Genomic DNA, 14,885 nt, shown 5'->3' with positions numbered 1-14,885 from the left:
ATGAATATATTTAAAAAAAAAAAGTTGTTTTTTTTCCCTCCATACAGTGCAGCATGTGGGATCTGGGTTCCCTAACATCCTGCAGTGGAAGTGCTGAGCCCTAACCACTGGACCACCAGGGAATTCCCCCAAATTGTGTTGTTGTTGTTTTTTTAATCACTGCTCTAGTACCCAGAACTGTGCACATAAGTCAGTTCTTGATAAATATTTGCATGAATGAATGAAAGAATAATGTAGATATTGAGTAGATGGTTCTTGGATTGTCCTCCTGGAGTGTATGTGAAGAAGAGGCAATGCCAAGTTCTTATGTCAGAGAATCGCTTTTACTATGAAAAATCAGGTCTGTAATTGATTTTATACAAATCAGTGTGCTAGGCTCTGAAGGAAGACAAACAAATAATAAAATCCTACCCTCGAAGAACTTAGACTTGAGAATCAAAAAGCCTTTATTAGAGGTAAGAGTTAATGTTTTCAACACCTGCATAAAAATATACCCATACAGTATATAATTTCCTAAGAAAGGATGTAAAAAAAATGAAGAAAATACTATTTATTTCTTTAAAATGTAGCTAGCACATATTTTTACTTTAAAAGGTACATATGTTGTATATCCTGGTAACCATAAATACAAAACTTTTTAATGCTAGAAAGTTCAGAGTAGAAAGAATATAATTTGTATTGGGTTAGGTGGTTTCTGGGTTTGCAGGATCTGAGTGTGTCTTGAGCTGGGAATAGAAGGTCTATGGGTTGTTGAGATAGTTGCACTTAGAAACTTTTTGCTTTAACTGGCACTGCTGATATGATGATAGGGCCTTCCTTCTTTGAAGTAACAAAATGAACAAACTCTGGTACTTTTCTTTGAATAGTATCTATTTGACTTATGACCCGATACATATTTATATAAGTATATGTGTGTGTGTGTGTGTGTGTGTGTATGTGTGTGTGTGTATCTTGATATACAAAAGATAACTAAAGGAGCATTTAAAAATTTGTAGGGTCCAGTTGCTTATATATTAAAAATAGTTGTTACTTTATGGCTGTATATTACTCCCTTTTTGTGTCATTTTTTCAGATTCAGAGATGTGGATGGAATTTATCTTGACTTTTGGAGAGAAACTGTGAGACAGATGGCCTCTGATCCTGTGATATTAAATTAGCCTTTTTCTGGACAACTGTTGTCAAAGTAATTCCTAGCGGAGGGAAGACATGTCAAATCATTGCCTGTTCTTTTTTTTTTTTTTTAATGGATGACTGTATAATACAGAGGTTGCCAAAAGCTTCTGATAAGTCTTAATATTTTGAAGACTAAGTGCTTGAAAAGTCAAACATTTGTTGGGTACCTTGAGCCAATTGCACTGTGTTGGTGTTGGGACAAAGGGGGGAAACAGAGTTTACAGAATTAAGCGGACACTGCCCCTCTCGAGACATTCTACATCCAAAGTATAGCCAACATAGAGCATCCAACTACACTATATAACATATAGCAAAAGCAAATGAGTGTCAGGTAGGTGCGGAAAGAATATGCTTAGTCTCTCAGTCATGTCCAACTCTTTGTGACCCCACGGACTGTAGCCCACCAGGTTCCTCTGTCTGTGGGGACTCTCCAGGCAAGAATACTGGAGTGGGTGGCCATGCCCTCCTCCAGGAGATTTTCCCAACCCAGGCGTCAAACCCAGGTCTCCTACATTGCAGGTGGATGCTTTACTGTCTGAGCCACCAGGGAAGCCCAAGAACAGTGGAGTGAGTAGCCCTTCTCTAGGGGAACTTCCAGACCCAGGAATTGAGCCGGGGTCTCCTGCGTTGCAGGCCGATTCTTTACCAGCTGAGCTACCTGGGAAACCCACAGAAAGAATAGGAGCAGGATATTTCAACTGGAGTGACTGCAAAAAAGATGGGAAAAGATGGAGTGACTGCAAAAATCATCTGGTTTTGTTTTAACATTGATTGATTCATTCATTCTGGCTGTGTTGGGTCTTGGTTGCGGCATGTGGGTTCTTCATTGCGGCATGTGGGATCTCTTGTTACAGCGCAAGGACGCCCTAGTTCTGACATGCAGACTTTAGAGCACTGGCTTAGTAGTTGTAGCTCATGGGCTTAGTTGCTCCGAAGCTCGTGGGATCTTAATTCCCTGACCAGGGATCGAACCTATGTTCCCTGCATTGCAAGGAGGATTCTTAACCTCTGGACCAGCAGAGAAGTCCCTGGGGTCAGCTTTGAAGGATGAGAAAATGTTCCTAGGTAGAAAACAGGAAAGAGCTTTCATCAAATGGGGAATGGGGATAGAACCCTTTTATTGAACTCCCATCATGCTAGCAGTGTGCTTGGTGAATTACAAAGAGATGTGAAATGGATCGTCTGATACTCAGCATGGCCAGGAGAGGCAGGCATTACTCCCCCATCTTACACATGAGACAGCCAAGTCTCAGGGTGACTTAGCTTACACAGCTAGCACATGGCAAAGACAGGGTTTCGGGGCAGATCTGTTACACGTAGCCTTGTGCTTTAGTACTGTTTCTGCTAGTGTGATGACTCTATTGCTGTTTTTATCCTCTGCTGCCTCCCAGGAGGGATTAAATTCCCTAATAAATAAGGGTTTGTGACCTGTGAATTGGAAAAACTTAAGGGATCTAAGGGGGAAAATCCTCTTAAACACCACTGCCTTGCTCTTTCTGACTGCTGAGAGCTCGCTCTGAGTTAACCGCACTCCGGGGAACTGGTCTTAGAAAGACAAACCTTACACAGACCTTTGATGACCGATTGCGGCCTAAGAAGGTCTTCAGTCTTCTTCATGGTTTTAGGGCAACTGTGAAACAACAGAGCTCCAAAAGCAGGCTCCTCATCCTCAGTGATTCTTAACTACAGGAGCAAAATCATCTGTTAATAGAACAGGGCAAATTGTTGTGGTTATTCAAAAGATTCTGTACCTGCCCTCCACCCTACTTTGAGTATGTTGCTTCTTTTCCACCCCTTTGAATAAAAATCCAGTCTAAATGATTGAGTTAATATTAAAATGTATTTTTTTCCCTAGGCTCAGAGAAAGATAACAATACCACCAATTACTGTCCTTAATCTTGTTCTTAAGGATGTTCAGCTCCTTTTGCTGCCCTTTTAATGCACAGGCTGTGGTGTGAGGTTTTTTCCCCCAGTTACTTTCCAAATTACTAGTAATGTGTTTCTCTCCGTTGATTATCATTCTGTCCTCTAACTTAGTAGATTGACTGAGAAGGAAAAGTTGTTCTCAATGTGGTGTTCAAATGTTTTAATTCAGAATACTGAAGAAAGTATAATTTATGTAGGTTGATTTCTGCCTGTTAAAGTATAAAGGAATTTGGTTATATTCCAAATGCTCATTTATCTTAGCATTCAGATATGGCTATAAGAAATTCTGTTTTATGAGTGTTCAATCTGTAGAAGAATTAAAGGTTAACCACATTGTGCGTATTTAACTATTCTGTTGCTTTACCTAAATGATCACCCTTACAAAGATAAAATTAACTGGATCAGCCTTATTGTGTGAGTAATATTACAGGTTAGAATCTGGAGGATAAGACATTGGCAATTTAATTATCCTTCATTGAGAACCTATGATGTGCCAGAAGCTGAGTATTGAAAAAATGAGAATAAGATTTAGTCCCATACCAAGAGATTAATAGAGCAGAGGATTTTGTGGAGGGAACTATATCAGTTTCTGTCTAAGAGCTCAATGTAAGGGCAGTGATTTTTTCATTTTTAATTGGAGAATTACTGCTTTACAATTTTGGCTTCTGCCATACAACATTGTGATTCTGTATACATGTGTCCCCTCCTTCTTGAGCTTCCCTCCCCTCCCAGCCCAGCCTCTGCTCATCACAGAGCGCCAGGTTGAGCCCCCTGTGTTATACAGCAGCTCACTAGCTGTCTGTTTCACACACGGTAGTTTTTCTGCCTGTCAGTGCTGCTCTCTCAATTCATCCCATCCTCTCCTTCTCCTGGTGTGTCCACAAATCTGTTCTCTCTGTCTGCATCTCTATTCAAGGGCAGTATTTTTTTATAAACTACTTTTTAAAAGGTATCTGTCACTGCTCAGGAGTCTAGATGGGCTCAGCAATTGGTCTCAGCTGGATTCAGTCACATGTGTGCCGTCATCGCAGCATTAGGGATACATCTCTGCTCATCTTGGGTGTTCACACACATTTGTCCATCTGTGGGTTGACCTAGGTCGCCTCAGCTGGTGCACTTGTGCCCTCCTCTATCAGGCTAGCCTTCTGTGCTAGAGGACAGCAGGATTTCAAGAGGGAAGGGAGGGCATGCAAAGCCTTCTGAGGCTTAGGCTTGGAACCGGCACATCATCACATCCGTGCCAGTCTGGTCGCCAACTTGAGTCACCAATCTATCCGGCTTCAAAAGGTGTAGAACTAAATTCCACCTCCTGATGAAGGACCTGGCAAGTCACATTGCAAAGGCATCATCAGGAGGGAGGTACTTAAGCCCATTTTGTAATTAGTGTTCCTACTGTAGGGACAGTTTCATAAAAGGAACAAAAAGTCTGTCTGAGGTCTCCATAGAATGAGTGCTGCAGTAGGAGCCCAGGAAGCTGTAAGCCCTATGAGTTGAAGAAGCATACGTTTCAGGCTGATAATAGTGGAAAATGAGGTTGAATTGAAGGAGAGAGGACCAGGCTGGAGAAGTTCTGTTGGAGTTTCTAGAAGCTCGGATGTTATCCTTTGGATAAAGGGGGACGTGTAAGGTTTTAGACAAACAGGAATGCCATCGTGAACTTCATTATTTTTTTTTTTTGTAGGTTGCTCTGGCAACAGAATGAATTCAAGGTGAGCAAAATATTGCTCGAGATTAGATGCTGTTGCCTAATTCTAGACTGTGGAATGACGATGATGAAGCCAGTGAAAAGTACTCACTCACAGGTGGTAAAGCTGACCATGTGATCATTCTTTTGAACAAACTCCTTTGATGGCAGGTGCTGCGTTAGGTGTTTGAGAAACGCGAGTGAGAATCCCCTTCCTTTAATGTCATAAAGGCTTCTTGGAGCTATAGGCTCCTAGACAAGTTACCCTTTGCTCATGCATCTCACTGTTAGGAGTACAGATAATAGAGAAGAATAGTGATCCTGGCTTACATAGTGAGGAAGTGATGGCTAGTGAGATGGTAATTTAAAATGTCTGTTCTGGCTGTTCTTTCTTATATATTTAGTTACCAGAGCTTTTAGTGATATTGAAAGTAATTATATTATTTAATATAAAGAATAATGAATGAGGTGTTTCTGTTGTTCAGTCACCAAGTTGTGTCTGATTCTTTGTGACTCCGTGGACTGCAGCACGCCAGGCCTCTCTGTCCCTCACCGTCTCCCGGAGTTTGCTGAAGTTTCCAATGAATGAGGAGCAGGAGTAGGAGTGAATTTTGTAACTTTCACGCATCTGTATCTGCCCCCTAGTATAGTGTGTGACTGTCAAGGTAATTCAAAAGCTCATATGTTAGTTCTTAAATTTACCGTATTCCATTTTAGCATATTCAGAGCTCTTTGCTGGGTTCAGAAATAAGTGGAAAATGTATTTGTATGTGAAAAAAAATTGTATTGCATGTGTCTGAGAGAGAGAATATGTGGCAGTAGTGATTAATTTATGGGAGAAATTTTGAAAAAATGTAAGGATTTACCAATTTGCAATCAAATGTAATAACATCTTAAAATAATTTTTACCTTTAGAATTCTTTAGAAATAAAGATACCTCTTTCAGAAAGTATTTATCACTAGCTTTTCTTGCTTTTTCTTGTTCTCAGTCTACTTAGAGTCAGTATTCTGTTCCTGCTAAATCCCATCATGATGCATTTAATTACTCACAGAAACCCTATCCAGTTGTAATTCTCAAGATTAAAAGCAAATCCAATGTGTTTTGTGGATCCCTAGAGATCTCTGATAATACTTGGATAAATCAACTTGTGAGGCAGTTTATTGAAGCTTCTTCAGTATCCTCTGCATTTAGAGATACATTCACACAGTATTGCCCAGATAGTATTTAGCTATTTTTCTTAACAAAGTCGAGATTTCTGGATGTTTGAGCATTCTTGAGAGGTTGATGAGTAGCGGAGGGATAGATATCAGGTGATTCTTCTCCACCAGCTTAATGAAAATTATAACCTTCTTGAACTTATTTGGAACCTAGAAATTAGGACATATACATGCTTGTACCTAATTGGTGTATAACCCTCTTCTTCCACCTAGATGATGACCCTCTGAGAACAGCACGGTGCTGTGTCCCTGGTGACACAGGCTCTGGCTCATATCAGTGCTTTGTGAATAGTGAATATTACGTTTATCATGGTTAGTGGTTATATAGGTATAATTCCATTGGGTAAATCTCAGGAACTTTGTTTACCTAATCACCTTCCAGTTTGTACCCATTCCCTTTGGTGGCAGGACACTGACTAACTTCATGTTCCCTCCTGCCATGTGCTCAATCAGTGAAGGGATTTTCCATAGCAGGGTAAATCATGGTTAACCTGAGCCAAACATGATAATTCTACCCTGATTACCAGTGGGTCCATTCATTGTGGGTTTTCTAAAGCACTGCTACCCAAGAAGACGTTGAAGGAAGTCTAGTTAGGTTTCTGGAAAATAAAATTGTCTTGCTCTTCTATGGAAAGATGTGAGAACACTCTTTGTGCCTCTAAATGTGATCAGTCATTCTTCCCATTGAAACCGGAACAACAATAGCTGGCTTCGGGGATAATGAAACGAGCCTGTAGATGAGAAGAATCAACTTACTATACTTAGAGGTAGGGTGGCAACGTGGAAGGGCAGGCAGGGATATTTGGAGCATGGGATGAGCCAACCTTTGTATATTTCAGTCTCCTTTGGTTGAACTTCGCAGGAAGGCTAATGAAAGCCTCTTTAATTCTTGGATGTTAAAAAGATAGAAAGGTTAGATATTGAATAAATGGTCTAATAGTCAGAAAGTAACATTAGTCAAGTCAGGAAGCAATAGTTAGAACTGGACATGGAACAACAGACTAGTTCCAAATAGGAAAAGGAGTACGTCAAGGCTGTACATTGTCACCCTGCTTATTTAACTTCTATGCAGAGTACATCATGAGAAATGCTGGGCTGGAAGAAGCACAAGCTGGAATCAAGATTGCCGGGAGAAATATCAATAACCTCAGATATGCATATAACACCACCCTTATGGCAGAAAGTGAAGAGGAACTAAAAAGCCTCTTGGTGAAAGTGGATAGTGAAAAAGTTGGCTTAAAGCTCAACATTCAGGAAACGAAGATCATGGCATCTGGTCCCATCACTTCATGGGAAATAGATGGGGAAACAGTGGAAATAGTGTCAGACTTTATTTTGGGGGGGCTCCAAAATCACTGCAGATGGTGACTGCAGCCATGAAATTAAAAGACTCTTACTCCTTGGAAGAAAGTTATGACCAACCTAGATAGCATATTCAAACGCAGAGACATTACTTTGCCAAAAGAGATCCCTCTAGTCAAGGCTATGGTTTTTCCTGTGGTCACGTATGGATGTGAGAGTTGGTCTGTGAAGAAAGCTGAGCGCCGAAGAATTGATTCTTTTGAACTGCGGTGTTGGAGAAGACTCTTGAGAGTCCCTTGAACTGCAAGGAGATCCAACCAGTCCATTCTAAAGGAGATCAGCCCTTGGATTTCTTTGGAAGGAATGATGCTGAAGCTGAAGCTCCAGTACCTTGGCCACCTCATGTGAAGAGTTGACTCATTGGAAAAGACTCTGATGCTGGGAGGGAAGGGGAAAAGAAGGGGATGACAGAGGATGAGATGGCTGGATGGCATCACGGACTCAACGGACATGAGTCTGAGTGAACTCTGGGAGATGGTGATGGATAGGGAGGCCTGGCGTACTGCGATTCATGGGGTCGCAAAGAGTCAGACACGACTGAGCGACTGAACTGAACATTAGTCATCTGTTTTCCTCTCCTCCCCCCACCCCCACTGCCCAACTTCCCTTCTTTTGTCTTCAGACATCCTGGCCCCAGGATAGAAGACCCCTGGACCTGGTCCTGATAAAATGGATGCAGTTTTGAATCAGGCTTCATGGGGTCACAGGCATTTGTGCAAGTGTCTGCTGTTTCAATCTCAAAGAGATCAGGAAACGGAGACAGGCTGAGGACTCCTCCTTATTGGATGTATTGCCAATTATAAACTTCATGAAAAGAGCACAGATCTGATTTCTCAGGGACAGATGAATTTAGGGATGAGTCCTCCCTCCCAAGGCTGTTATTGACATTTTGGGTCAGGTAATTGCTTCCTGCTCAGGGCTGTTTTGTGGATTGTAGAATATCCCGCAGTATTCCCGTCCTCTACGCGCTGCATGCCAGCAGTACTCTCACACTGGGACAATCGAGAGTGTCTCTGGAAACAGCCAAATATTTCTTGGGAGACAAAATTATCCCTTACTTGAGAACTGCTATATTGGGGGTAAAAAATTGTTTCTTACAGGTGCATTTGTCCTAAGGGGAGGGGGGAGTTCTGGCTGCCATTGCCTAAGCAGTTCATCGTACAATGAGAAAGAGACAATGAATTATTAATACTACGTTTTTCAAATTGGTCTTTTCAACCATATGATGAGCCTTTAGATTTGAGATGTCTTGAGCTAAAATATAGCTACCGCTTAAATTCCTTCAGCTTTCAAGATCAGCAACTGATCTTTAGCAAGCTAAATTGCATTGTTTTTAAAATCCTGTCTTCAGCTGTTAAGTAATTGCATGTTTAACAGCCTCTGATATGATGATAACTATCTTCTTGATAAGGCTTTATTTTGTCAGTGTTAATAAATGTCAGTTTACATTCCCCTCATGTTGAATCTTTAGGCCTGGGATGAGCATTTAATGTTGCAAGACAGAGGGAATGATTCATTTCTGCTTCCCATGGACTGACTGGCATATTGGGTAGCATAACACCATACCTGAGAACTGACGACTGGCCAGAAACATACAGTCATATATGAATGATTTCTATTTTGCCTCACAGATGGGAAAACAATGAGCAAAAAGTGTTTAGGCAGATTTTCAGTCTCTCCAGAACTAGGAAAGAATCTCAGGTATTTAAAAAATTATCTGTGTTTTGCTTTAGAGTTTATTCACATTAGCATATGTCATGAGCCATGGCTGCCTAGCTTTTTGGCCAATAGGATTTCAGTATGCAGTACATTCATATAAACTCTCAGATTGGCTTAACTGGCTCTGATGTCACAATTTCCCCCATTAGGAAGTCACAGTTTTCTTGAAATCACATTGTGCTAATAACAAATCCTGTTATTCTGTTTCATTATGAGAAAGATAATCTACCAAAAATAAAAATGCTGGAAGGAGCAAGATACCTTTGATCGATGCAGACCTTTTCCATTCCTGTGCTTTAATTATCTCCTACCAACCCTGGAAGCTAACTTCCTAACTTTCTTCTACAACGGATGTGGTTGTATTTTTCACATTTGTCTGTTAATAGGCAAATGAAGGAATGAGCCTACTTAGAATTACTTCTTCAGCTCACAGTTCTGCTTCATCTCAACTGTGGAGGCTCGGCATCTTTCTACTACTAAGCCTTCCTGACTCAAAAGGAAAAGCCATTTGGACAGCACACCTGAATATAACATTTCAGGTAGGAAACCGCCTCATATCAGAATTGGGAGAGAGTGGAGTGTTCGGGAATCATTCTCCTCTGGAAAGGGTGTCTGGCGTGGTGGTACTTCCCGAAGGATGGAATCAGAACGCTTGTAACCCAATGACCAACTTCAGCAGGCCTGGGCAAGCAGACTCTTGGCTGGCCCTCATTGAACGGGGTGGCTGTACGTTCACACGCAAAATCAATGTAGCCGCAGAGAAGGGAGCAAACGGGGTGATCATCTATAACTACCCAGGTACAGGCAACAAGATATTCCCCATGTCTCACCAGGGAACGGAAAATATAGTTGCTGTGATGATAGGCAACCTGAAAGGCATGGAACTGTTGCACTTGATTCAGAAAGGAGTCTATGTGAAGATCATCATTGAAGTGGGGAGAATGCACATGCCCTGGGTGAGCCATTACGTCCTGTCTCTGTTCACCTTCCTGACCGCCACCATGGCCTACCTGTTCCTGTACTGTGCCTGGAGACCTCAAGGGCCCAATTCTTCCACCAGGAGGCGAAGGCAGCTGAAGGCAGATGTGAGGAAAGCCATTGGGAAGCTTCAACTGCGAGTGCTCCAAGAAGGGGACAAGGAGCTGGAGCCAGATGAAGACAATTGTGTTGTTTGCTTTGACATTTACAAGCCTCAAGATGTAGTACGTATTTTAACTTGCAAGCATGTTTTCCACAAGGCTTGCATTGACCCTTGGCTTTTAGCCCATAGGACATGCCCCATGTGCAAGTGTGACATTCTGCAAACTTAAGAAACCCCGAGGATCTCCTGAAGATGTAACTGAGTCTTTCCAGTGATTAAAGTTAAGATGAATTCTCTTTTAGCACTTTATGTAGAGAGAAAATTCAACTGCAACTTTTCTACACAAGTACTAAAGAGGGTGAAACTTGGTTGTTTTAAAAATAAAACTCCGTATCATGTCCAGCTATTTGAACTTGTTGTTTTTCTAGTGTTGTGTTATACATTTTTGTCCTTATCTGAGTAAGGGCTTTAGTATACATTAAGCTTTGATTTTCAAATTACAGTGATTGTGATATTGATGCCATGGAGAATTAGTCATAATATTTTAAAGTTTCTTTATACTAATTTTTATACTTTGCTTCCATATGTTTAATTTTTGGTATCTAATAATACTTCTGTTCAGTAAACTTAATTATAGGATGAGATCTTGATTTAATTTCCCATGGTTAATTTTATTAATACCCAGGAAATCTGGTTGCCAAATCTACTGACTGGGAAGGAAATGTGTTCTGAATAATTATTTTAGATGCTAGCACTTTTGGTTATATATCTAAAAATATTTTGAATTATAGGCCTCATTTAGAGTAGCATTATATATATATTTTTTAAATGTGTCTTTGTTTGCCAGACCCCTTGAAACCCTAGCATAATGTATCAACTATGGTTGTAGGTTTTCCTTCTAGAATTGACTAGGAAATACTAAATGGTAGTATGTCTTTATTTGGGATGTTTTGAAAATATAGACCTACAGCAGAAGTAAACTTTTGTTCAGTTGCTTTTCAAAATTGTATCTCTTACCTTTTTTTTTTCTGGTAGATATCTGTATAACAATAAGAGGCCTAAAGATGTGGGTTTTGTTGCTTTGATAATATGCAAAAGCATTGATGTCCGACTCAAGTGGCACTTTGTGAGTCAACACACTGTGTACCTCACTGTCTGTTTTGAAGAGTGAGTGTCTGGAAATCAGATTAACAGCCTTTGGGAAAGAACATAGACCATTGTGAGCGGAAGGTGTCACATCAGTGTTTTTCTTTTAATGCTACTTTTTGATGGGCCCATAAGAAATCTTTTCTCCTTTGTTTTTCCTACTTCACGTTGTCATGTTGCTAATTGCCGTTTCATAAGAATACACTAGCTTCTGTAGTTCTGGCAAGATGAAACCTGAAGTATCTCTTAGTACCATATGCGTAGAAGTCAGAGACATTTATGTACAAGGTCAAAATTCTTGGCTTTGGCGTCCTAGCTGGTGAATAAGAACCCCTGAGTAATTCTCCCAAGAAAGTGTATGGCAGTACCAGTGAGTGCCCATGCCTGTTAGTTCACATGTCATTCTTTGGGCTTTGAAGTTACATTGTGCTCTTGGCCTAAGTGTAGCAAAAATACAGGCAGAACTAACAGTGTATGTGGGGTCTTCCACCAAGGATGTTTGCTGACTTAGGCAAACATTTTGTTAAAAGATTCGATGACCTTTAACAGTCACTGATGTCAGTGGTTAAATTTAAGTGAGGACCTCAAAGTTTGTCTTTCTAAAATCTGTAGCTACATTTTTGTTCAGAGTAAACTGTGGTAAACCATCATTGCTATATTGAATCTTTTCCCCTACATTTGTCCTCCTCTTTCCTCAAAATATTGTTAAGCTACTAACAGATGTCAGGTCTGCAGAGAAATGACATTGGTCTTTTCTGTCTTTAGTGCTGCCAAAAGTGAGGGTAGTGAGGCTGAAGAAATTGAATGGGATACCCTGCTTTTAAAAATTAAAACCAAATGGATCCAACAAACTTATGAGCAAGCTTTATTAAATAAAGTTCAAATTTTTACATGCTAGATTAAAAAATATATTGTATGGTGAAAATGTGAGTTAAAAACTGTGTTATTCACCACTTCTACCCCATATCTGGTCGTAGTGCTAATTTTTAAATAACATTCATGGTTAAAACTTGGCATTTTGTAACATATATTTACTTCACTGATTGTGAAGGAAAGTGTTAATTGTATGGCTTTTCTTGCATATGTATTCAGGTTTTAAAATTCATACATTACATAATTTTTATATTTTTTAGTTTAATGTGATACCTGGTATCATAACATGTAACTCAAGGGCTGAATCTGTCCAGTAACATTGAAATTACCCATAGCAACATTCGAAGCATTCAACCAATAAATATACAGCATGCTCTAAGCTCTTACCTAATTGGCTGTGTTGTCTTTTATGTCATAATCATATCACCCAACAGTAAACAGTATCTAGAGTGACAGTAGTGAGAGTGGGAATTTTTTTTTTCAATCTAAAGTTTTCCTCTTTCTCTCTCTCAAAAAAAAAAAAAAAAATCCAACACTCATAAGACTTCTTTAAGAACTTCTTACAAAAACATGCTGGAAGACAGTGGAACTTGTTTTCACCCAGAAGGTATTTTTCATTTTAATAGTTTACATTGATCATCAACAGATGTGGAAGCCACATCCTTTTGTTGGGTTGGTTCTTCAGTCACTTAAGCAGAGAGAGAGATGCGTCTACTCAAGGTTGGCACTCAGAGAAACAATGCTGCCTCTTCCTGGCTCATGAAATTCAGCTTCCTTTGGCTGCTTAGCCAGCACTGTTGCAGAACCAGCGCTGTTTGGACTGCTTACATGAACATATCGTTTCATGTTGGGAATCGCATGTTGTCAGAGTTGGGGGAGACTGGCGTGTTTGGAAGAAGCTCCGCTTTGAAGACAGTGGCAGGAGTCGTCGTGCCTCCGGAGGGAAAAACACAAAATGCCTGCAGCCCCAATACCAGTTTCAGGAAATTGAAGAGCTCGCAGACATGGCTTGCCCTTGTCGAACGGGGAGGCTGTGCCTTCACCCAGAAGATCAAGGTGGCGGTGGAGAATGGAGCCAGTGGAGTGATCATCTATAATTTCCCAGGAACTGGCAATCAGGTCTTTCCCATGTCTCATCAGATATTTGAAGACATCGTTGTGGTAATGATTGGTAACTTAAAAGGCATGGAGATTTTGCATTTAATTCAGAAGGGCATTCATGTGACCGTCATGATTGAGGTGGGAAGAAAACACATCATCTGGATGAATCACTATTTCATCTCTTTTGTGATCGTCATGACCGCTACATTAGTGTATTTCATCTTTTATCATATTCGAAGAGTTTGGGTAGCAAGGATTCAGAACCGGAGGTGGCAACGGTTAACAAATGATCTCAAGAAAGCATTTGGCCAGCTTCAGGTTCGGGTACTGAAAGAGGGGGATGAGGAAGTAAGCGGCAATGGAGATAGCTGCGTAGTTTGCTTTGAACTCTATAAGCCTAACGATACAATTCGTATTCTGACTTGTAAACATTTTTTCCACAAGAATTGCATTGACCCCTGGATCTTAGCCCATGGGACGTGCCCCATGTGCAAATGTGATATTCTAAAAGCTTTGGGGATTCAGGTGGATGTTGAAGATGGAACAGAGTCCTTGCAAGTTCTAATGTCCAACGAGTTGGCTGATATCCTGTCATCTAGTGAAGAGGGCACGAATAATGAACTTCCTCCTTCAGGAAGGTCAGATAAAGTGACACACGTGGAGGCGGAGGAGCCCCTTCCTTCTCAGGACGTCGGGCGGTCTAATTCAGTAGCAGCAGACATCCATCCTTCGCCTTGACATCATGGCCTTCGAGGAAGTGAATTAAACCTGTTTGTGAAATCAGGTCCTAAATACTGACAAGCAGTTTGTCCAAACTGTGATTTTCGTGTCTTTTTTGTTGTTGTTGTTGTTACTTTGGTAATTTTCTGCATTTGTCAAGTCTCAGAAAAGAGAAAAAGCCCGAGCAGGGTTTTTTTGTTTTTCTTTTTCCTGTTTCTCACCTTTACTAAATGTAATTTTTTTGTCAGTGTATGTTGCTCCTGTGAGTATTTATGTTTATTTCTATGTGCACATGAATTTATATTTTACTTTTTGGTCACCCCATGTGGCTTGCAGGATCTTAGTTCCCTGACCAGAGATTGAACTCGGGCCACCACAGTGAAAGTACTAAGTCCTAACCTCTGGACTGCCAGGGAATTCCCAATCAAGGACAAAATTTATTCCTGAATTTTTTTGCATATATGTTGGGCTTTATTTTGGTAGGAAAATTGCTAATATATTTATATGTTTCTTATAATACAGAAACTATCAATGAAATTTGAAAAACATAAGTGAGCTTTTATAAGCTCGGGAGAATAAAATTTATCTTTTGATATTTTTAGTACAATATGCTAATTTGAAGGTCATTGTGCTGTGTTCTCTTCATTCTTGGTGTGAAATTTTTGCTGTATGGAATTGTACTGTTTTGACACATAATTCTCTTCAAACCATTAGTACATTTTATGTGATCTGTGTATATATGATGATAGGAATTTTAGAGTTAAAATACCAGCACTCTTTAAGGAAATAGCAGATATTTTAGCACCGAGTATTGCTAATCACAATTGTTACATGTTCATAATGTATGCTGCTGCTGCTAAGTTGCTTCAGTTGTGTCCGACT

At 40.3% G+C, this 14,885-nt stretch overlaps 3 protein-coding genes across 8 annotated transcripts in view; all 3 read left to right on the top strand.

Moving 5' to 3' along the window:
- The window catches only part of CADPS2 (calcium dependent secretion activator 2), a 567,905-nt gene that overhangs the window by 167,433 nt on the left and 385,587 nt on the right, over positions 1-14,885 (top strand). The gene's annotated exons all lie outside the window — the stretch shown is intronic.
- Positions 9,473-12,704, top strand: RNF148 (ring finger protein 148). The gene has a single exon (XM_069588288.1). It carries the CDS (start codon positions 9,481-9,483, stop codon positions 10,390-10,392), a length of 912 nt encoding a protein of 303 aa, XP_069444389.1. The 5' UTR covers positions 9,473-9,480; the 3' UTR covers positions 10,393-12,704.
- On the top strand, positions 12,815-14,021 carry RNF133 (ring finger protein 133). The gene has a single exon (XM_069587291.1). The coding sequence runs from the start codon at positions 12,888-12,890 to the stop codon at positions 14,019-14,021; it is 1,134 nt and encodes a 377-aa protein (XP_069443392.1). The 5' UTR covers positions 12,815-12,887.

This window comes from Ovis canadensis, chromosome 4 (genome assembly GCF_042477335.2).
Source record: "Ovis canadensis isolate MfBH-ARS-UI-01 breed Bighorn chromosome 4, ARS-UI_OviCan_v2, whole genome shotgun sequence".
In the NCBI taxonomy this organism is placed as follows: Eukaryota; Metazoa; Chordata; class Mammalia; order Artiodactyla; family Bovidae; genus Ovis; species Ovis canadensis.
The sequence above is the reverse complement of the archived record's forward strand: the minus strand, read 5'-3'. Positions and strand labels throughout refer to the sequence as shown.